Raw genomic sequence first — 25283 nt, 5'->3', positions numbered from 1 at the left:
TGTTTAGGAATTTATTAACATATTGAATTATATGCTTTTGCTCTGAACTTTATTGAAAGGAAATGAAGCTCTTTTCTAGGGGAGTACTTATTGACCTAAAATCAAAGCAAATGGAAACATCATGTAAAAGTATCTTCAAACACCATGTCAAAGACAAATATTTTTGTAATGCAAGAGGAAGATAAGTAAGACAATTACATGATAATATGGTTCAATCTCTTTAGTTATTTGCTTTTAATAGCGAATATTATGTTAGCAATAGAGCTGGACTGACTGTTCTGACAGTGGAGTTCTGTCTTTCAGTCATCTATAATGAAATGTGCTAATTCACCAGAAGCTGCTGGGTAGCAGGTCATTGTGCATACCTTTGATGTGCAAATTCATGCTTAAATACTTTGAAGACTTAAGGTGTAAAGTCCATACTGGATCCTCAGCAATTTAACATCCTGTCCTTTGGTGCTTTATCTGAATGCTGTCTTTGAGAGAACTCTACCAAGAGCTGGACCAAGTGGAGCTCATTCAATACATTCAGTGTGAAAAGCAAGTTTTTAGCTAGAAAGAGTCTTCGTCGTTTTTACCTACATTGCCACATAGTTGCCACACTGTTTCAACCAATGTGAAACAGAGTATTGCACTTCCAAAGGTTTCCCAGTTCTACAAGTGTTGTTATGAACATCTAATTTTTAAACTTAATAATCTTCAGAATGAAGTAAGGCATTACCAGTTTGCATTACATATGGTGGTAGATGGATGTTTTCTGGCTAATCTGCATTTGCCAAAATAAATTATAAAAGTTCATTGTATTATGGTACAAAAACATAGACGTAATTGCAGGAGTGAAAAAATTCTGATTTCATAATACAGTAATGAATCTGCTAAATTAAGCAATTTTATTATGTTAGGATGGTAGCTCAAGGTAGCTCAAGGCACTGGGATGGATGGGTGTAAAACTCCTTACGGTCAATAAGCCCAAAAGAAGTCCTGTAAAGGAAAAAATTCCTCAGGATATAAAAGAGGTTTCATCTCAGACTACTGCTTATGCATCTACTACTTATTCTTGTACTGAGCTCTGTGTTAGTCTTTAACAAATCAGGGAAGCTGTCATGCTTTGCATCTTCTCATTTAAGTTTGCCTCTTTGAAAATCAGTCTAAAAAAATTATTTCCACAATATATGTTCCTTGGGGACAGTTATAGTGACTCACAAATGCACCTGTGAGGTGACAAGCACCTTGGTTTTCACTTTTCTTTGGGTGGATGCCAGTGACTCAAACAAGCAAACTGAATCTCGCTGCTGCCATTGCTGTTTCACTACACCTATGGGTGCTGACCTGCTCACCAAAGTCCTTCCAGGTGCCCTGACAGAAGCTGGCAAGAGGCCTCAAACAGTTCCTCAGCAGCAAAGGGACATCTTTTGCCGAAAGGTTCACACAAGTAAAGAGAACCATTCAGCCTACCCAAGGTCTGCAGATTTGACTTACGGGTTTACCTTGGTGCTTCTTAGAGAATTCAGTTACCTGTTTGGAAGCAACACTTAACCCCAGGTATAACCTGGCAGGCAGCTAAACACCACACAGATGTTTGCTTACTTTCCCCCAGTGAGATGGGAGAAAGAATCAAAAAAAGATATCACAGAGGGGCAGAGGTAAGTACAGTTTAATAGGACAGACAAGGAAGGCAAACTAATAATAAAGGTAAAAGAATACACAGAATTAATGAAGCACAATTCATCTGCTCACCACCAGCTGACTGATGCCCAGCCTGCCCCCAGGAAGCGAGCTGCCATGCTCCAGACAACTCCTCCCAGTTTTGTTTTTCAGCATGATGCCATATGGTATGGAATATCCTTTAGGCCAGCTGTGTCAGCTGTCCCAGCTGTGTCCCCTTACTAACTTCTCATGCATCCCCAGCCCCCCTGTTGACAAAATGATGTGAGAAAATGAAAAATCTCTGACTTAGTGTCAGCACTGCTCTGCAACAACCAAAACATCAGTGTGTCATCAACATTTTTCTCATTCTAAATCCAAAATACAGCACTGTAGCATGAGGAAGAAAATTAGCTGTATCACAGCTGAAACCAGGTCACTGAGCCAGGAGAGAAAAGTTTTTTCCTCCTACTCTTTTCGTCCTAAACTTTCCCCAACAATGTGTCAAAGTATTTGTTCTCTGTTCCCTCACCTTTTCTCTCTAAGTAGGATTTTTTATGTCTTAAATATTTTTTTGCTCTTAGACTCTAGCCTGTAACAAGACAAGCTTGTTAACTGAGATGGCAACAGGAACATCAATATTTTCTGGTGACAAGCTCATCATTTTTTCTGTCAGGGGCCTCAATATACTTTCTGGAGATAAAGTGTATATCCTTCATTGTTTTCCTCAATACCTATTCCTCCCTTGAAGCCTCATTTGATTTCATTATTGAGCAGCCAGAATAATACCAAGCAGGTAATCCTAAATATAATATTCATACAAAATAACATTGCTTCTCCACAGCCTTATATAAAATTTCCTGTTCCAAAGCACCTGTAATTGATTTCTGGTGCCTTTCTGTCTTCCTATTTTTTTTTTTTTTTTCTTAAGCATTTTTCATAAACTGGGAAGAGTTCATAACCACGTTTAAGTGACAACAGATCAAACAATTTTCCAATGCTACTATATTACTGAAGGGTTACTTGGAAGAAGTGGCACCAACATACTGTATCATGTGTTTAAATCTGTTTTAGTCACATTTTCTGCTGACAGTTGCTCTTTTTTGCCATCCAGTGTTTACACTGTTGAATGACAGAAGTCCACTTTTGCTTCTGTGGGAGACAAATCATTCCTATAAACATTGAAATAAGACTTTCTATTTTTCAACAGCAGGTAACACTTTAGCTCATAGCTTTACAGGAAAAATATGACTGAAGAGATCCAAGGGTGTGTGAGTACAAACACATGATTCCATTTTGAGAGATGTGGAATTCTCCCTATCCCTTCTGACTCATCACCTGTAATAATTCGAATATCTAGCCTATCTCTCTTCCTCCTGTTTGTAAACTATGATACAAAAATCACCCAGAATTCAGGGGGCTTTGCACACTCTGAGCTTGTTCCTACTAGACACAGAGTTTTAATTACAGAAAGGGTTGGACAGTGGCACATCACTGGTACTGATGAAGTGGAGTCTGGAGGAGGACCTTGTAGACGAGGAACTCATTTTGAAGATGAGGAATTGAAGGGTGCCATATGATGACATATTAATGAAGTTAGTTAGAAGGAAAATGGGCATTCTGTGAGATTCAGAAGGAGGAAGGCATAATACTAGAGCTTAACTATGACAGAAAAACATAGGAAACCAGTAGCTCAGAGGTACAGCACCTCATATGCACAAATGCACCAAATGCGCAGATTGACAGAAAACTCTCAAGATTTCATTTTACTCTTCTTGGAGGAAGAGGAAAAATTGCCTTAGGGTCAGAACTGTCTGTTCCTTCATTCTTCTGTCTACTGCTCTCTATACAGTTTCTTGCAATGCACTCCTTTTCCAAACAGGCTTTTATCACAATCACCTTGTCTAGTTTACTCCTAATGAAAAATTTAAGAGATACGTTTTACTCCATCCTTTCTCACTTAAGTGACCTGATTAGGGAGGGGAAACTCAGTGCTTACATAATTCCCATGCTGTTTTGTCATACAGCAATGCCTGCATTTATTTTAATACAGACCAAGGGACACTTTTTTAATAGAAAAGCAAAGCGGGTATAAAATAAATCAAGATACACTAATATTAGATCAAAATTCATTCCATATGTGCTCTTGGACAATACATTTGACTTAAGAAGAAGATGCCATCAAAATTTTTTTGACTGATATCCTTATGCCCCAACTCATGCTCTCTAAGAACAGTAAATGTGTTTAGCCATTTCATGTAACAAAGCAGATGATACGATACTTGCTTCAAGGACTAGCATGCTAAATCAAATGCATGATGGTAATTCAAACACAAAATACAGTTTGCTGTAAGTTTCACTTCAGAATGATACAGTTAAAATGCCTATATCATAATTTCTATACAAAGTCTTTCTTAGTGAAAGAATTTTCTTCTAAAAAATAGTGCTCTACCAAAACAGTTTAATTTGGGACCCAGCTAGAATGTGGCTAGCTTATGAAACCCTAAACTTGAACTCCAGTAATATTCTGGATTGAGAAGTGTGAACTAGTTCCTACAGAACTTATTTGCTGTCAATTCACTATTTATTCAGCAAAAAATTTGTTTGATTATCTATTTCATTGTTTTCATTTAATTTTCTTTACTTGGCACAGCCATTAATAGCTTTTAACAAATCCTTGTTCCAGAAAAGATGTATGACTTCTATCTATTTAAGTCTGGCGCAATACGAGAAAGTTACAATGGACACAGATACAAACCTGTAACATTTTAACCACTATATAGTAAAAATATGTACAGTTAAATATAATACCATATCCTCATTTGTCCTCTGCCCACAGGTACTCAAAAAATATACTATTTTTTGACAGACTCCGCTAAACTTTTAAAACTAAAAATACATTAGAGATAACAGAATTAGTTACAGCCAACATTACTACTTATAATTACTAAGAAAGACACAGTTTGTGAATCTAAACCTTTAGGTCATGTCCAGACTATGCAAGAATATTTGGTATCTCTGAGCAGTGGAGACAATTGATTTAAATCACTTTAAAATATTCTACACTTGAGGGACTGGCAGTGACCCATTTTGGGATGTCCACTTCACATCATAGTCTTGTGTTTGAAAGGAAATGGCAGCTACCTCATCCCACTGCAGAAAAATGCCTGGAGTAAGCAGATACCACACAGTCTAGAGGAATTCAGGTCAATCTCCTGCTCAAACACTTATCTCCTGCAGGACATGAAGTAAATGCCAATGTCTTTCCACCTCAATTAAGCCATCAAAGAGAAGATGACATACACAGGGTGCTGAAGTATATAATCGTTGAAGGCTGAGAAGTTCAGAAACTAGAACTAGCAACAAGTTTTGCAGAGCAGCATGGAGAGGTTTATCTCCACCTCTTTGCAGAAAAATACATTACAAGAATGGATTGTCCTGTGCTCTGACTATTTCTGCCATTGTATTTAGGAATAAAAAGACAAGTAAATTTCTTGACTGCAAGTCTACAGAAAAAGAGAACACGATTTGTTGCTTGAATTTACATGACCATGCTAAACTCACACTATGATAAATTTAAGTTTTCTCTGTGGTTGGATATCTAAAAGAGGAGGGTATCTGCATCACCCACTGCAGACTCTACTCCCTACCCTTGTGCATTAGTTTTTAAACAACCCACTGTTGAGTGCTAAGAGGACTGATAGGGTTGGCACATTACAGACACAGCAACCCTTTGCAATGAATAGTAACAGCATCATAAGGGAATATTCTACCAGTGATTAGGACAACACAACTCAGTCTTACTATGAAGGAAAATAACAGGAATGCACACCCATACCAATACATAAAAGACAAACCTCCAGAATTTTAATAGTAATGTTAATTAACTGCATAAATAAGTTAATCAAAGGAATTCAATTTCACGCAATGTCAAAAGAAGACATCATTTTGCGTCAGATGTTTTGGCAAGCAGAATGCAGACTGAACTCTCAGTTCTAATTGTGAGCTTCTGCCTCACAGTGTGAATTTTCCAAACTGAACATCTCGCTGTCTAATTGAAGCATTCAACCAGCATACATTCTTCTCAAGCAACCATGTGAATGTTAAAATACTGTATATAGGCAGCATTAATTTCTTTTGCTTTCAAGGTACCAAACCCTAGGAAACAACTGTTCCTTAATTTAATGCCAGAATGTTACTTCAATTACTAAGAAGCAGTCTTTTATGGATGAAAAAACAATTTGTAAATATCCAGCAGGGAATGACATCACAGTTTAATACAGACTACAAATTTTCATCCCTACTTTACTGCATTTCCTGTTCTATCACTATACAGAGACACTAACAGGTTTTAAATTAAGCCACTCATACATCCAAGTTTAGACAGGTTCTAGTCAGCGTTCCTAGATCTCAGTCCTAAGATTCATAATTTTACTTGAAAGTCATCCTTAGGACAGGAGGCAGTTCAACCCATATGACTGATATATTTTTTTGCTCCTACTCTCCATCCTCCTTCACGTGTTTATAAAATTTTAGCCAAAGATGAACCAAGACTATGAGCACTGGAAATCAGATTTTAGCTCTCTGAAGTAAAATAGCAGTAAAGAAATAATTACAAACTTAGGAAGAGCATGTCTTAAACCAAGATCCACCTTAGAACAATGCATTTTTTACAAACCTTCCTTAAGTCTAATCTCATCCTTAACTCTTTTTGTTTGATCCCTGTGTTCCAGCCAGAACTGAATGTTGAAGGTGGGGGGGGGAAGGGGGTGGAATGAGAAGATGAAGGAGGGGAAAAGGAGAGGGGGGCACTTCAATCTTGTTATAACACAGAATATTACTTCTCCCTATCTATCAGCCTTGCATTGCTTGAGCCAAACATTCAGCAGCATTTCAGGCTGGACAAAATCCTTCTGGCTTTGTTTCTTTGTCACCTCCCTTTCATGGTTCCTTATCTCCTCTACACACAATAGTCTTGGACTCTGCTTTGCTGTAAGGCCTTTAGAATTCACAAGAGGGTTTAGTTTGAGGGAACATTTCTGGGTGACATCCATTCCACCTCCTTTGTTCTCAAAGCAGTGCTAACCAGCAGCATGTCCAGGCCCTCACACCAGGTTTTGGCCACTGAGGTCTTGAGTGTCTTCTGGGACGGAGAGCCTACAGAGGAAAACCAGTATGGTACTTGAACACCCTCACTGTGAAAAAAAATTTTCCTAAGTTATAACCAGAATTTCCCACATCAACTGGCTACTTCGAGTTTAGCATTTTAAGACAGCACAGTTGGTAAAGAATTTATTGAAGATAAGTATCTCCTGCAAATGATTAATGCCATGCCTGGTAAGCATCTCAGATGGGATAAGTTGGTTTCTGTAGCTACCCATCTTTCTGCATTACTCTGGAAAGAGCTGAATGGCTGATTCAGATTGGGCACTTTGCTTTTAGATATCAATTTTGGTTAGATATGCATCATTCACTCTAACTTAAATTTCTGAAAGGTCACAGAATGATTTGTTTATATCCTCCTGTGCTAGGGGTTTAGTAGCATACTTTGACACATGCTTGAATTTTCGAGTATGTAGAGATGAAAGAACTAAACCAGACTTCTTTTTTGTCTTTATACTGGAATGGTCTCAAGTTAAATATCTCAAACCTTACTAAAATAGTTAAATATACTAATGTGCAGCACAGATTTTTTAAGTGGCATTATAATTTTGGAGAATAATTTTATTTAATGCCAGTAAATTTCTAGCTGAAAGTAAAGAAAATATTGGTAATTTATTTCAACATTATTTTTTTCACGCTGAACCAAAACAGTATCTCTATTTTTTTCTAAGTAAATGCCAGGCAAAAATTGTAGGGAAGGAGAGCTATTCAATATCACTATAAAGACCTGTAGATTTCTTTAGTAAATCAATTACACACAGACTTCTTAAAAACCTAAAAATGCTTACTTTTATGAATTATTTTCATGTGTTTATCCAAAGATAGATCTGTGAGGCTATGTAACAGATTAAACAACAAAAAAGGGATTTACCTCTAATTTTATTTTTTTCTTTAATCTGGATAGAGCAACCAAAAAAATGCCTTTAGGCATTAAGGCATTAATTTCACCTTAAGCATAGCTGTGAGAGATGTTCTCATGAAAACAAAAATTAGGTGATGGTATCAAGCAGTCATCACTGTCAAACCCTGACTACCCAATACTGATAAACATTTTGTAGCATTTAGGGGGAACAGGTAAGGGAGTAGCAAATATATCCACATAGGATAGAAACATAAAAACTTTTATATGGTAGATATCTATAAACCTTTATCACTTTCAGACTCTTCAGGCACATTTTGTTTTCCAAGCCTTCTGTGAATATTTGCCTTGTTTTCAAAACACAACCAGAGCATGAAAACAGAGCCTTAAGGGCATGAATGCACTATCACTCCCTGTTAGAGAAATGGCATGTAAATCAGAGCACTAAAAGGGAGAAATTACTTTCTGAAAGTAAGAAAAAGCTTAACCAAGCCCTAGGAATTGTCATTAGCTAACGGGGATGAACAATCTGCAGAACCAGTCAAGAAGCATTTTGCTGAAGTTACTGATCTCTGCCAGCCTGCTTAGACTGTTCACACCAAAGAGTGCAGATGCTTTCTGAACTTGCTCCAGATGAGGGAATCAACTGAAAATTGAGGAAATGACCAATTGTCATACAACTTCTCAGTAATCTGTAAAACAGGGACTGATAGTAATTACATTGCAAGATAAAAGATGTATATAAAGACAAATTTAAGTTACTCAGGGTTGACAACTTTTGTGCAAAATTAATGACTGATAAATGAGATTAAATAAAACAAAGCCTAAGGATGTGTTTTAAAAGACTATAGTGTCAACTTGAACCTTTAGGTTGAAACCCATTAGACTAACTCGGACAGATTTTCGTTTGTTCAACATGTTTCAGTATTGCTGGCTTAAGGAAGAAATACATCAAACAGGCTACTTCAGGCTCAGAAATCTTGAGGAGAAGAAATCAAAAAAATATGTGGCTATCTTGTCATCTAGAGTTGGAGCTGGCTACAAACAACATTCAAATTAATTCTCAAGCTTGGAATAAGTCCCCACAAGCTCCTGTTACCACAGAGAATTTCTTCAAGTTCAAAAACCACCTGACTGCTGCTATCTGAAAGGTTTGCACTGTCTATCCAATAAAATGGCCAATCATCCCTATCAGCCACACTGTTCTTCTTCAACAAAACTTTGTCTAAGACTTAGTGTTTCTCTCTCATTCTATGCTTTGGATGACCAGAAACAACTAATGGAAAGCAAAGATTTTTTTTTTATACCATCACATGACAAAAGCCTAGAAAGAGAGTAAGTCCTTAGCATAGCTCAGAAGCCTGAAATAATGCACACTTATCACCAGCTGTAGCCATCTAAAAAATCTGCTGATTATATAATCATCTTAAAATCCTGCATAGGTTAAAGACTTAAGTGTTGTCAATGACAGCTAAAGATCAAAGCAGATGATAGTTAATCCTCATCTTATTTAAAAGAAGCTGTAGGCTAAATAATACATTATTGCAGTATTAAGTGGCTTTTTGCTCTAGTGATTAATCTTGTGTCTTAGTGAAGAACGTAACAAATGTTTTAGATGTTTAACTACTGAGCTTGAAGGTGGTCTTCACAACCTTTCTCCTGTTGTGTTTTGGTCTGCAGAAATGATATTTTAAGAAACACAAATAAAATATTTATTGGGAGTGTTTTATTTGGAGTCAAACTAGTATTAAGCAGAGATATAAATCACCAAATGAGTAAGTAAGGATGAGAATCCTAACACATTTTATACATTGCATGTTCTGTGTTTTTGAGTACTGAGTTGGTTATGTTCTACCTTGTTCTCATTGAACTAAAATACAAGAAAGTTTTAATTTTAACAAAATTCACAATTCCTTGATTGTGAATTATTTAATTATTTAAGTATTTATTCTATTAATATAATGGAGTTAATTATTTCTTCTATTAATATAAGTGCCATTAACCACAGAATTTTGTTTTTTGTACTTTCACCTGAGCTATTCAAGGGATTCTAAATTTAGGATCTCACAGAGAGAACCCTTTACCTTCAGGGTCTGCATCCATGTATGTGCCATATCACAACAGCTTCTAAAAAAAATAGGTCTTTTTAAAATGTTGCAGTGGTTTGTGAGGGAACAACTAAAGGAGATAATTCTAAATTAAATAAAACTTTTCCCCATCAACTGAATGGGGAATGTTTGGGTTCTACTAAATGAAAGAAAATACAAACTAATCTTCAGACCCATAGTTTTTCTGCAATTCAGTGTAATCTGAAACTGACAGTTCTTCAGATTCTAGAAACCCAGCCAGTTTGAAGAGAATAGCAGATATTGTTTTTACAACATTAAATAGGAGATTTGAATACACATTGCTTGCTGAAGTAGCATTCACCTTTATTTATTTTTTTAATGGAAAATGAAGTTCAGACACAGTTCAGACACAAAATATATACTATCCTCTCTATGCACAGAAATTTATGAAAAATCCCCCTTTATCAAGGAATCCTTACTGAAGAACAGAGAGTGAACAGCTGTGCTGCTCTGACATTTTAGAATATCTAAGGGCTTGTTCTTAAAGAAGGATTTTCTCTGACTTCAGACACATAGAATCTTTCTAATTAAGTGCTTGTTTATAGTTCAGTTTGAGACATATTTTCACTAAGTACCAAGGTAATTTCTCTCTTTTCATTCAAATTTAGGAGAAAAACATAATTATGTTTCAAATAGCTTCCCTAAAAACAAAAAAGAGATTCAGAGATAACAAACTTGCCTCAAAAACTTTCAGGAGATAATAAATTCCTAGGAAAAGATTGTAAGTAAAAAGGAAAGGACCTGTTCCTGCCAGGAACAAGGACAGAAGGACTCTTTAAGTGGAAACTGGGTATTTTAACTTTCTTCATAGTGTTTCCACCAGTACTTTTATGGGTGTGTGTGTGCGCTAAGCAAATGCATCTTTCAAATACCTGTTGTGAGATATTTCTCTTTTCTTGAAAACCTTCTGCTGATCTTCTCACCTCTCTTCCTTCCCAAACACCACAGAGCCAGTATTTTCCAATCCTTTGGAAATGGCAGTCTCCTCACTGCCTCTCCTCTCCCAGGCACCACTCTCTCATGTTACTTCCTAACACCAACAATAGCTTTTGCTGCTTCCCAGAGCTGATAGTGCTGTTTGGGAGGGCACTGCTATAATTAACTCAGACATCACCCCTGTGATTTATCTTGGTCATCTGAGTCCTAGCAACACCAATAATGTAATGGGTTAGATCCATTAGCAAATCAGTCCATTACAAACACAAAATATGAGTAAGGTGATGTACATTTTTTTTGTCTTCATCCACTTCCAGCTCCCATGAGGATAGCACCTTAAAAATAGTACCTAGACTTCTCCTGTTTATAGCAAGTCAAAGTTCATATGTTCTCATCTCTTCCTACTACTTAAGTTACCCAAGGAAATTTTCCTGTGTATCTCTCTGCTTGGATATATTAGGCTCTGTCTGGGGAAGAGAATGAGAAAACTCAAATTACCACATTAGCAGTTAAAATAAACAAACTCTCCTACTGATTCCATCCAGTTAAGTATGTTACCTCATGGGGGGCTAGCACATGCCAAGGCAACACATTTGGCTCAAGAACTTCCTAAAATATACCTCACCAAAGGCACAGTCTGGCAAGCACTGCTACTTGTGTCCTCAGCTCTTCTGGTCTTCTGTAACTTGTCAGAGCAGGCACAGATAATGCTTGGCTTGGTCCCGGCATTTTAATCTTTAACAAAGTGTGGACATGGTGGGCTACAGATAAGTTTTATGAAAACTGGACCTAAATAAAAAAAGTAAAGGCTGCAGATTTAGACCTTTTCTGTTTTCTTGACAAATGTTCAAGAAGTAAATAAATACTGCTCCCCTAAAATTTTCTGAAAGTAAACCTTTCACAGGCCTATTATGTTCAACTTCAGGAATTCTTTCTGTGGTCTCCATTCATTAGAATTGGTTTCTCTGACATTCAAATATCCTGGTAGTTTCACAGTAGCAAATTACTGAATAAAAAACTTCTCCTGGACAGATTTGCAGCAGGCTTTACACCTTCTCTAACTGTAATTAAGAACGTCTCTTTCCTATATAAATTTATTTTTTTCGCTGTCATTTTCCTTTACTTGTAGACTCTTTAGTCTTCTGGTGTCAGTCATTAAGACAGCTTTTACATTTAGTTCTAAACATAATTTTTATTTATTGTGTAAAGAAGCTACACAATCTATTTAATTTTTTTCTTATACTTTCTAATAAAAAATAAGTAAATGTAAAGAATCATCTAAAACTTTTAACTTGTAAAATCACAAAACATTTAATTCTGGAGAAAATATAATATTTGCTAGAAAAACTCTGATTTGTATTCTCTGAAACAGTAAGAATTTGATACTCATCTGTTTTATATAAACCAATGCATTTAAAAGATAAACACTGATTTCCTGGGAAATACAAGGTTTTGTATTACTCTTTAATGAATTGTTTTGATTAATAATTTAATCTATATGAATATTAGCATAGGATTACTTTAAGCATTCACTAGAGCCAAAAGGAAAGATGCCAGGAAAAACAGTAGTTACATGAGAATCTGGAATTCTATATCCAATTTTACTGTACAAGTCCAACACATGACCCTTTCTTCCCTTATCAAAAAATATTAGGATAAAATAGTTAGACAGGACATGGACATTAAAGAAATAGGACTCAAGAAATAACTCATTGGAGCGTGAAACATGCAAAGACTCCACATGAGTTCTTCAGCATGTGCCATTTACCAGCACAAACTACTGTGAGTAAAAAGAGTAGAAAAGAGTCACAATTTTTCCATTATCATAAAGGATAAGAGTATGCACGTGTTTTAAGGCATATTCCTAAATAGTAGAAGTACTGTTACTGCCTGATCTGAATAAATAATCAATGAAGTAATTGTGCTTAGGAATGTATTTTCTCTGTGTGAAATTATCTGTCAGGTAAACTCATGCTTTTTTCAAGATATCTTTAAAATTCTTAAGAACAAATTGCAGGTTGTTAAAAAAAATAAAATAAAAAATCTGCAAATAGTTATTCATCTATGTTAGAAACACCAAGTGCACCAGAGGTTAGAAAAAATTCATGCCTTACTTTAATTCCTTCCAAATGTCTGTCTCATCAACAGAAATAACAGTGATTTTAGAATTTTATCACTTTTTTCATCCTCAGACTACAGTAATAAAATCATTGCTTTAAGTAATTCTTTTTCACTTTAATTGCAGCTTTTTAAAAACAGGTTAATAATCATCCATATTTAAACTGTAGATTTTATGAGTTATGCTTATTATGCGAACCATTAAATTTTTATAGTCTTTGCAGAATAAAATAATCATTGATCTTTTTCATCTGAGTGCTATTAAGGCAAAGGGTGTAAACATCAACTAATTAAAACATTATTTAAAATGTTTTACAAAATGCATGATAAAATTTAGTTTTAAGTCATTTCACTCATCGAGACTTGACAAATCTGAAGAGTACTTCATTTCATTTTCTTTATGAAAATGTTTTGCACTCAGAGCAAAAGCCTGAGGGACCCTCAGTCCCCGTAAAGATCTGTTCTGTTGCTTTGCCTTGAGTACCATTACTTCCCAACAGCAAGCTGGCTCTCACAGTGCAGTGCCCTCCAGCAAACATGTAAGGCAGGACAAGATGACTCAGAAAGCTTATTCTTTCCCTCTTACTAATCACCAGTTTAACAAACAAGTATGTGAGGTATTTAGATCCTATTGATTGCTTTAGGAACAAGAAACCACTTAAGTAAGTTTAAAAAATACACTGAAAAGAAGGCATGTTGTATGCCATTTTTAGGTATGCATAGTCATTTTCCCAGAGATCGCTTCCAGCCTGCAACACTGCTTACGAAAATGTCTTCAAGTTTATACTCCATGGCCTACTGTGTGGGCATTTATACAATAGTGGAGTTATGAGATTGTGCAAACAGGGTTTTTGTGGCTCAGACCTGTTTAATTATGGACATGAGAACTGGTGGAGAACAGCTGGAAGTTCACTCATTCTCACGTGACAAGAAGGAGCAGCACAAACATCTCTTCCTCAGAGACGAGGTGCTGAGTCACTGGAGAGTGATACAGTGCCTGACAACGCCTGAAAAAACTGAGCTGTCAAACAGAGGATCAAAGTGCATATTCTGCAAGACCAGCTTCCACAAAGAGCAACATCTTACCTACACCCAAAAGGTATATACACTCTGCAGGTAGCCAAATGACCACCAGCACTGAGGTATCTGTAAGGTTGAATGAGGCCATGGAACAGAACAGAGAGACATGGTAGGAGCAGAAGGCCAAACACAGGCAATTCTATTTCACACATACTTACACAAAATAAATATTTCAGATAAATCAAAGCACATAAACCAGAGACACACACTACACTCCAAAAACTGGACAGCAACCAGGAAATGGGTATTTTATTTGCATCCACACTGCAGTTACAGGGATGAATTCAAGGATAGGTATTCAAATGCTCAGCAAGGTGAAATGACAAAAACATAGGCTATCTTAAGATAACCTTAAGATTTGTTTCCCAGGAGAACACACACCCTAGAAACCTGAATTTCTTCAGAAAGAAATCATGGAAGGTCAGAGCACCCTTGATACAAATTTAACTTAAATAAAAATAAAACTTTTTAATTGATATTTTTATGGTATCTACCAATTTGTACTCAACAAACTCCTTGAAGGTCTCAAGGCTGCTGTATTCTGTGCAATGGGAGGTGACAGGTGCTCATCATAAGCACAGGAGACTGCTGATTCCCTAATTGGAACATAATCATAAAACCATTACAGTAAGTTGTGGTAAATCAGAGAATGGATTGTGTTGAAAGGAACCTGTAAAGACCATCAGGTCAAATCCCCTGCCTTTGGCAAGGACATCCTTCACCTGATCAGGTTGTTCAAAGTCCCACCAAACCTGACCTTGAACACTTGCAACAAGAATATTCAACTTAATATCTTTAATATCTTAATATAATGTAATACATCTTAATGTCTTTAAGATCTTCATTAGTGATATCAACAGAGGGATTGAGTGTACCCTCAGCAAGTTGGCGGGTGACACCAAGCTGAGTGGTACTGTTGACACACCTGAAGGACAGGATGCCATCCAGAGGGATCTGGACAGGCTGGAGAAGTGGGCCTATGGGAATCTCATGGGGTTTAACAAAACCAAGAACAAGGTGTTGCAGCTGGGTCAGGGCAACCCCCGGTATCAGGCTGGGGATGAACAGATTGAGAGCAGCAGTGTTGACAAGGACTTGTGGGTGATGGTTGACAAGAAGCTGGACATGGCCCAACTGTGTGCACTCAAAGCCCTGAGATCCAATCCTATCTTGGGCCGCATCCAAAGCAGCTTGGCCAGACAGGGATTCTGCCCCTCTGGAAACCCCACCTGGAGCACTGCATCCAGCTCTGGTGTCCCCAACAGACGGAGGACCTCTTGGAGTGAGTCCAGAGGAGGGACACCAAGTTGATCAGAGGGATGAAGCATCTCTCCTGAGAGGAGAGGCTGAGAGAATCTGGATTATTCAACCTGGGAAAGAGAAGGCTTCAGGGTGACTTAATGTGGCCTTCCCATACTTGAAGGGATCTTCAGGAAAGATCAGACAAGACAATTTACAAGAGCATGTAGTAACAGGACAGGAAGGAATGGGCTCAAAATGAAAGAGAGTAAGTTTAGATTTTATATTAGGAAAAAGTTATTTACTGTAAGGGTGGTGAGGCAATGGAACAGATTGCCACATGGGAGTTATTCAAGGACAAGTTTGATGAGGCTCTGAGCAACCTGGTCTAGTTGAAGGTGTCCCTGCCCACAGCAGGAGGGTTAGAACTAGATGATCTTTAAGGTCTCCTTCCAGCCCAATTAATTCTATTATCATATGATTCTATGAACTTCTCTGGATAAATTGTTCCAACATGTCACCACTCTCATAGTAAACAACTTCTTCCAACGTAAAGGTAACCTCCTTCTTTTTAAAAACATTTCTCCTTGTCCTATCACTACAGGCCCCAATAAAAACTCTCTCCTCATCTTTCCTGTAAGTGCCTTTAAGTAGTCTGGGCCACAATAAGGTCACCCCAGAGCTTTTTCTTCTCCAGCAATCCCAACTCTCAAGTCTTTCCTCATAGGAGAGGTGTTCCACCACCCTGATAATTTTCCTGACCCTCCTCATAACCTGCTTTAATATATTGCTGTCTTTCACTGGGGACCTTAGAACAGGATGCTGTACTCCAGGTGGGGTTGTACAAGAATAGAATAGAGTAGAAGAATAACCTCTCTTGATTTAATGGCCACACTGCTTTTGAAGTAGCCCCAGCTACAGCTGTCCTTCTGGGCTGCAAGCACACATTGCCAGGTCATGATCAATTTTTCGTGCATCAATACCCCAAAGTCCTTCTCCATTGGGTTGCTCTCAACCCTTGGAGCCCCCAGTCTGCACTGATAGTAGGGACAGCTCTGACTGAGCTGCAGGGCCTGGCCTTGGTTCTTGCCCTGGACTTGGACGTCATGAGCTTCACACAGGCCCAATGAAAGCAATCTCAAATGCAGACCAGGAGTGCTGCCAAAACATAAGATAATTCTAAGAGAAAGATAAGAAAAAAGTTGTTGTTGTCTCGGTTTAAACTTGCAGAAGGCCCAACTACAAGTTACAAACAGAGGAAAAAAATATTTAAAGAAGGTTGCAAAGGGACTAAGGTTTCTCTTAACAGTGCATCAATTTCAAAGCACATAACAGCAATGACTCTGGAGACAGTTCGTAGGGATCTGAGACACTACCAGTAGAAATAGCATCCATGCAATCACATGTGACCATGTTTCAGGAACACTCTTTTGTACTAAGTCAGAATATAAACTCTGTGCATGACATAGAGCACAGACCATACATAGGAACAGGCAGAGTATTCCTAGAGATCTGGATACAGCCTAATCTGACTCAAAACTCAAAAAAGACAAAAATCTTAATTTCATGATGTCTCCTGAGCTGTAAATCTCTCCTCTGCATCAGGAAATCAGTGTTTTAGTGGTATTTCAAACAGAACCTAGCTTAAGAATTTAAGTGTATGGCAAATAAATCTGTCCAATTCAAATGACTGAATATATCATACTGGTGTTGATTTGTTCCTGTTTTGCAAACATCAAATAAAACATCTGAGTTGCCAGGATTTTCTTATGTTTGCTCATTTCTTGTTTCCTCTACTTCTCCTGCAGACTTAAGTAAATACTCTGGGCAGCGATGAAAGCGTTATTACAATAAAGAACTCCTGAACCCAGGCATTATTTTTGTATTGTTCCCTATTTTCAATAACACTCAGCTAAACAGCAATATAAACTGTAAAGAAGAGTATAGCCACCTTACAGCTCAACTGCAGTGCTATGTAAGGAAATGAGAAAGTCAAACCCTCAGTTTCTAGATACCTGTAAATGAGCAATTACTCAAAGCTTGGCCCCAGAAGCAATAATCCCCTCAGTCTGACAAACACAAAATTTTGTGCACTACAGTTCTCCACCTGATAAAGGACCTTCTCATGGAAATAACATTAAAAATCAGCACAAAATATATTTTTACTGCCAAGTTCTTCTATATAGGCAATATTCCATTTTGATTCACAGCAGACTTAGGCCATTGTGTTGTTGCCTGATTATTCTCTTCTGGAAACAAAGCATTCTGACAACATGTCATCACTACTGAACTTAAAAGGATTTTATATGATGAGGAAAAATAGTCTTGTTATGCTACTCTGCTCAATTAAGTCAGGAAGCATAAAACAAAACCATTATGTAGTGGCATACATAAAAATTGACTTTATTTTGTATATTTCAGGCTGATAGTGTTTAAAAAAAGCTAACATGTATTTCAGACTCCTCCTCCAGTCTTCACTATCAAAACACTACTTCTTATTCATAACATCTAGAAAATTGGCACATCATTTCTGCAGCACATATCTCTCTTCTAGATAAAATAACTATCCAGGACAAGAGCCTAAGGAAAAGATTTCTTAAATCTCTTCTGACAGCTTTCTGACAGGTTTTCTCCCTATTTCCTGGCATAACCCTTCCCAGAAATACTTCTCAGCAAGCAAGTTTTCTACACTGTCCATTTCTATCAGCCATCAGGACACAATAGGAGAAGACTGTACCTACTAACACAAGCTTCACCTCTATAAATAGAGAGTGCAGCCCTTGTGCTGCCCTGGAAGCTGCTAGGTTGTTGCACAGGGTGGTTTTCAGGAAGCAAGGAGCACCACATTGGCACTCTAACCCAAGCCGCCACTGGAGCTCCTACCTATGGTCAATGGACACTGTTACCTGCTCTTCCTCCTATCCCATAACCAGGGGAAGGTGAAATAGGAAGCTCTTAGAAATGGACCTGGGGCTATTGGCATAGAACAAGCAAACAGGAAAATCAGGGAACTGAACAAGGATTATTACATGTGGATCATGAGAAACGTGTCTGTAGAGTAACAATTTATTTTCCATCCATGTTTAGTACAACCCTGATACTACCACTGCTCTTCCAAGTCATACATTTCTAGTCAAAACTGTAGTTATGTTTCTTTCCAAAGAACACTTCTTCGGAAAACCTCTATTAGCAACAAGGCTTTCATTTGGAGTTAGGGATGGAGCTTTTTAAGCAACATCACTCTTCCTGTTTTCAAGCATTTACTCAGATTTTCGACCCTGTGTTCTTCCATTACAGATTGTGCTCATACTCCAAAGCGTAATAAAATAATTTTTTTTTAAATTTAATAAAAATGGTCAGCATATCCTTCAAGGAATAAACAAACAAGGAGTGCAATGCACTCTCTGATTTTCTACCTTGTAATGGCAAATGTCCTGCATATGTAAAATTCTGTCTCCTGCTCAGGAGGCTGAAGTATATAATTCTGAGAGCTTTGGAAACAGGCAAAGCCTAGTTTCTGATACACCTGTGCTTTGGAGACTACAAAAAAGGTCTACATGAGATTTTTTTTCTGTCATAGGGTCCATCAGCATAGGGCTGATGCTGATGTCTTGCAAAACTAAGCATCTCCTCTTAGGCCAGAGATCCATCAATATTTTTCTACAAGTGACCTTCTAGACTTAGATGCTCTATGAAATTTCTCTGTAACAAACCATTGGCTCCTGAATAGAACATGCACATTCACATGTTCACATTAAACAAGGCATGTTTAATACAACTGATGAAACTTTGCATTTCTAACAACTAATTCTTAGAAGTACACAGACTTATGGCTTCTCTCTCTGCAGATGAAAATGCAGAAACCTAGCAAATGTTTGCAAAATAATCTCAAACTATTTTCAGAACAATTTAATTAGTTTTCTATTCCTCTGAATATTTTCAAATACTATTTTAGAAAGCTACATAAGCATTATTTATAGCCATAGTTTTTCTCATTAAATAAAATTTAGTCATTCATCTTTTTAGATCAGATAAACTTGCAGTGAACCTGGGATTCTTCAGGGTCTGTTCCAGTGGGCTTTTTCCAGTTTAAACAGCTGTGCTGGTACAATTTCCTTTTACGTGTGACTTGAGGGTAACCATTTGCTTCACAATCAAGAGCATAACACCTACAAATGTTCAGGTAAACAGATTGTTAATTGCTACCTTTGCTTTATGCTTCCTTGTATAAAATGTTCCTCCTGAAACTGAATGGTTCAAAGGTTCAAACATTATCTTCCTAACTTTTCTCAGGTTACTCAGTTTTTACTTTTCCCTCTACCCTCTGTCCAGGGATATGACAGATAAAGGTTTGCATATGCCATGTTCTAGTCTAGTCTCTGCTTCAATGAAAGCTTTTGCCTTTGTGGAAATCAGTGCTGAATGTTTTGTTCAGAGGCAGCCAGCAAAAACTGAGTTTGATTTATAGCAAAGTCATCAGTAACAAATAAAGAAATCTTATGTTTGTAATAAACTGAATAAAATAAATAATGGTTGAATAGACTGTATAAAATACACCTTATTAGGATTATTTGCAATACTTAAGGTTAGTATTTGGCTTAATCCATTCTTATGCATATGTCTGACTTTCCCCACTGGTAAGTTACTTTTGCTTTCACCTCTCCTAATATTTCTATCCAGTACATCTGAATCCTCAAATTCCCTGAAGTTTGTCTTTAGATAAAATTAGAAGCATAACTGCTTAATAAATGGGAGCATTCCTCTGTAAATATACAATACAATGTCAGCACTTCTGCCATCTGATTTCTGAGTGGAATTTAATACATGAGCTGTGAATAGCTTATGACCTGTCCCATAATGTGGGATTCATCTAAATGTAGATACAGCTGAGCCAGTCCCTCATTATAATCTGAATTGATGGATGAGAACTTTCAGGGTTCACTTCACTTCATGCCGAAGCAGACATATAGCCTGCCTACTTTTGTTCATTTGTATCCATGCAAAGCTTGGAGAAATTGCTGATTTTTCTCCATTATATTTTGTGAAGAAGCTTAGGCTGATTAGCTCAGATGCCTATGTCCATCACAACCAAACTCTCACACTAATTAGGATTGCCAGAGATGACTTATTTTCTCTGAAACATGTCTGGACTTTTATTCAAGTTTCTTCTTGGTCATGCTGTTCTCAAGTGAAGGCTGTTGAAAAGTGGCCAATAAATGACCAAAATTCTGGACTTCCCTCTAGCCTTTTGGGAAGTAGCCCAGACATGCTGCCAAACTCATTTGTTCCTGAGGAACTGCGTGAGGGTCAAGAGGTCTTTAGAAATCCATTTTCTGTGACTCAGTTTATGACCCTGATATTCTCAAAGTCAAGGGAAATGCTAATTTATTGATAACACAAGAGAGAATATCCAATTCAGGTGTTCTGTTATGGACCACTTGCTTGACCTGGGTTTAGCCACAGAGCATAAATGATTCTCCACTGACACTGTGTCGGATTGTCAGTGAAGCCTATGAAGATGAAGCATCATCAACAGCTGCAGTCGGTCATGAAGAGACATATTTACAAAGATCATTTTTTGATTAAACACTTTTTTTCTGCCTGACATAGATAATTTTTTGATTGAACACTTTTTTTCTGCCTGACATTCACACACTGAAGCCCCTGTCAGCAGTTCTGTTTAAAGTCTAACATGATGTGTGGGTTACCTCCTTGGGCTGACAACGGTCAGCGGCTGATGTGTCCCCAAAAGTTTTGTCAGCTTGGAGAGAATTTCTGGAACTCTGCAAAACTACTCAGCTAGTCTATACATTTGGAGGTTGCTGCTAACCATCCCTGGCATATGAGCTAAACATAGCTGCGTTCAATAATGTGCTGTTCACAAAGAAAATGGGAACACGGAGGATGATGCGGCATGTCAGCACACATGATGAGAAAGCAAAGGTCACTTTGCAAGGCATAAACTATGAGCAGCAAAGCAGGTGACAGCAGCTCTGATGACAGCATCCTCACACTCAGGACTGACATATCTGCCAAAGGTGGACTTGGCAGATGGCCACACATCACAGGAAGTAGTATTTTGCATGAGAACACACTTCAGAGTGCTGTTAAAAAGGGCTTCAAGTCTCACTCCTGAAAACTAGGCTCACTTTACGAGCGCTCTTACCAAATTATATGCTACTAAGATAATGTTTAGGAATAACATGGTTTTGATATAACATGGTCTATTTTTGCTTTCTTACTTCCAAATTAATATAAGCATGACATATCCCTAAAAATAATTATAGTAGCAAAGCAGTCTATGTAAGAAGAAAGAAACTGAAAGTTTCTTACAAGATTAACAATTATTAACATTAATCATTAAAATTCTATATCAGTTATGTAATCAAACAATTAGCAAAACAGTCTGAAGAGACTCTGAACCATGGAAAATCTTGAGGAAGAAAAATACTAGAAATTCTAATAGATATCTTTTAAAAATTCAGCTGGCTTATTGTGGTAAAGACAAACAGTGATCACAAGGTACAACTGGTTGAAAGACCTCAACTCTAAAGCACACTAAACAAGTCTAAAGTTGTATCCATTTCAGTATGGGTTATCAGTAACTTGGTTAAACCCAGCACACCTTAAAACCTTGCAGCATACTAACACTCTTTAAATTTAAAGTTTACTTGCCATAGTAGTAGTTCACTGACATTGTTTCTGTGCATTTTAAGACTTGCAGATTGTAGTTTCTTTGTTAATGCTGTGAATTTCTTGAATTTAAGATTGTATAAATAATTTTGACAATTAGCTTATTTTAATTACTTTAAAGCAAAATTAACACCTATGAAAGGTAAAAAAAATAAACATTTCTTACAGAAATTTGCTACTGATTGCTACAAATTGTTCTAGAATTCTCATGTTCTTTTACTACTCAATTATTTTAATTAAGATTTTTTCATGTCAATTAGAATTGGTTCAGAATGGAAAATTCCACCCCTTCTGTGTCTCTCAAAGTAGGAAAGCACACATGTTCTTAAGAGGGTTTTTTTGTATATCGAGTATATGTAAATAAGGGAAAGAGCTTCCAAAAGTAATTGAAAAGGGGTATAATTCTGTGAAGTCAAAATTAACATAAAACCAATGTAGACCCTCTTTTTTTTTTTTTTTTGAGCATTAATTATCTCAGGAAAATTGGAACATTGATGACATATGCCAGTAAAATAATCAAAATACTAAAGAAGAAATGGGATTTCTATAATCATACATAGTATGACTAAGTAAAACAAAAAAGGGAGAAATCTATCCTAGCTTAAACCTAAGACATGAGAAATAACACATCTTAACATGAAAAAAATACCCTGGATTGTTTGCCATTGAATAGTTCATACAGCACCTAACACTGCTTTCATTCTCACTTGATTTGCCTCAACAGAGCTTTCTTCTTTAGGCTCTGCAAATGTTTAGTATTTCTTAGGAAATTTCTTGGAGATGGGACATAGCATTCCATTGCTCTGAAACTTTCCCTCCCTGAGGGTTGCAGTGAACTGTAAGTTAGTGAAGCTCTGCACGTCCTAAATTACTGTGGGAAATCCACAAGCCCTGGGACTGAACATGGCCTGAAACTTTATTGCATGTCACTCAGAAACATTCCATTTTTCCCTTCTGCATTTCCTCTGACTAACACTCAGGTAGGCATCAATTTATGGCCTATCAGAGTGTCTGAAAGAGCTATTCGGCCCTCAGTAAGGGAGAGGATATTCCAGGTTTAATGGAGTACATAAAACACTGCTTTGTGCCCTCTCGAGCCTTCCATGGAAGCTGTGGCTCAGTGTAACTGCTGGGAGTGTACTTACTGCATTGAAGTTGGGGAAGAGATTCACTGCTGCGGCAGTGTCCAGAGGAAACGGGAGGAACGGCTTAATATCCAGCGATGGCTGCAAGGGCGGTGCAGGAGGACGCACAAGGGCTGGAAGAGCAGGGCTCTGACATGTACCACCTGCATGTACAAAGACACAGAGAGCACTCAGCAAGATTAGCAGGGTGGGGATAAAAGCTAGCACACACACGCACACAAAAAGGAACAATAAAAAGACTACATTGGATCAAACAAATACATTTTGATTTGTCCAAAAATTGTTGCGTTACTGAAAAAAAAAACAAAAGCACAGCTGACTCAGTGACTGAGTTGGTTATAATTCTTTGCCAGCAATTGCTTCAGGTTTTAGTCTGTCATGATTAGAATTACCTTATAAACCATTTATTTCCATGGATAATCTGGAACAATCATTCACCATATGTCTAACTTCCCCTGAGAGCTTCAGCTAGTCTCATTCTCTAATAATTTCAGCGCTTCATCCCTACCCTGTTGCTCAACCCTACAAAGGCAGGTTACTCAAAAAGATAAAGAACAACTTGCTGTTTAGCTCAGCAAAAGTCATGTTATTTGCGTATTTTTGATTTTTTTAAATTAAATGCTCGCTCACGGAGCCAACAGCTTCCGCTTCAACCTAAACCACACAAACACAACATACCTTGCTGCCTCAACAGTTGATCAATACAAATCTAAAAATAACAGTTTCAGGAGCCACTGAAATTCTGTTTATGGGAAGGTGCCGATGAACACTTTCTGCTCTTTGCAAGGGGTGGAGCTGATTCAGACTGTGCAGCAGAAAGCTCCTCCCAGCTAACCACCAGCTCTGTGGGAACATAATGCAAATGAAGAAATCCCCTTGCATACCAATAAGGCACTACCTGTTTGCAGTGGACCCTATTTTGCCTATTTCTTTGCCCCTGGCTACAGACAGCTACAAGCTGGAAGGATCCAAGTTCATTCTCTGCTTTCAGTGTCTCCTATATTTTGGTTGCACTCCAAAACATCAATTCCCTGTTAATTAAAGACTATTTGGATCCTAGGAAACTGTTAAAATATGCCAGTGTTCTTCTAATCTGAGAGGCAGGCAACAGACTGTAAAAACCTGCTGGTAAGAGTCCAAGAAACACTGAAAAAAAATGAAAGGGGAGTTTTACCCTACTCACTGAACAGAGACACAAGCAGACAGATCAACAGAGGGAGAGATCCGAAATCTCTTTCTTTTTTTCCCTTTCATATGTACAGACATTTCATTAAACAACTTTCACACGTCCTTTAAGAGCGCAAATATAAAGTAGTCAGACTGATATATAAAATCTCTCTATATTTGGCCAGCAAATCTGCTAACAAGGTGTGTCATGTTATACATCTAATTGAGGGCTAAAAACAAGGACTTAATTAACCAGTTGTAGAAGATCATCCAAGTTGTGCTTCAAGGTATATAATCAGCTGGAGCCAAATTTTGAAGACTTCATTTTTTTGCCAACTTTCAACTCCTCTGTGAAGTGTTTCACTAAAAATCACTAGTAAATTAAAGGTAGTGGATTAGGGGTCACTGCAATCTCGTGATAGTTTTTAATCCCAAGAATAACTTCCATTTTTAGGGTAGTTTCTACATTGTACCTCAATGTAAGTGTATAAGAAATCAAAAGTCTGAATGCAGTGGCTGAGGATATAGGCAACAGAAAAGAAGAGTGCAAGCAGCATAGAATTATCAAGTATTTGACTGACATTGCTTTGGCAATTGCTACATTCCCATGACATTATTACAAAAAACACTGTACAAATAAATCTAACAGGTCAGAATGATGATAAGGTAGTGTTGAACATGCCAATCATACTATCTCAAAATAGGGAAGCCCCATAAATGTACTTCTTAACATGCTGTAAATACTTAGCTTTACTTATATAAAACTTTTACACATCATGAAAGGAAGAAGTCACTCTTAGTAAAGCAAAAAAAGAACACATTGCACCTGAGATGGTACAGAATTACACAGATATTTCAAGGTGAGCATTTGCCTGGCAACAGCAAAGAATTTGAGGCTAATCAAACATTCTGTAACTCACAAATGTAAATGTAAACTGGACTGAGAAATGTCACCTGTGCTTGGGGACACAGCTCATTGGGTGTATTATCTCAGTGCTACAGAGAAGAGCTTCACAGGTTCAGATTACCTAGAACAACATCATTGGTATCCCAAACTCATCTAAGATACCAAGGCATGGAGGATGAAATATTTCTATTCTGTGATCCTTT

The 25283-nt window shown here is 37.4% G+C and overlaps 1 protein-coding gene across 6 annotated transcripts in view; it reads right to left on the bottom strand.

Moving 5' to 3' along the window:
• The window catches only part of ZNF385D (zinc finger protein 385D), a 411914-nt gene that overhangs the window by 109292 nt on the left and 277339 nt on the right, over nt 1–25283 (bottom strand). For all 6 annotated transcript variants that reach the window (XM_086851775.1, XM_086851772.1, XM_086851779.1 and 3 more), the window contains one exon: nt 23007–23149. In XM_086851775.1, the coding sequence (XP_086707901.1) occupies nt 23007–23149 (143 nt within the window). The remainder of the gene's footprint in view (nt 1–23006; nt 23150–25283) is intronic.

This window comes from Cyanistes caeruleus, chromosome 1 (assembly GCF_971803275.1).
Source record: "Cyanistes caeruleus chromosome 1, bCyaCae1.hap1.1, whole genome shotgun sequence".
NCBI lineage: Eukaryota > Metazoa > Chordata > Aves > Passeriformes > Paridae > Cyanistes > Cyanistes caeruleus.
This window is presented reverse-complemented; position numbering and strand designations above follow the sequence as displayed.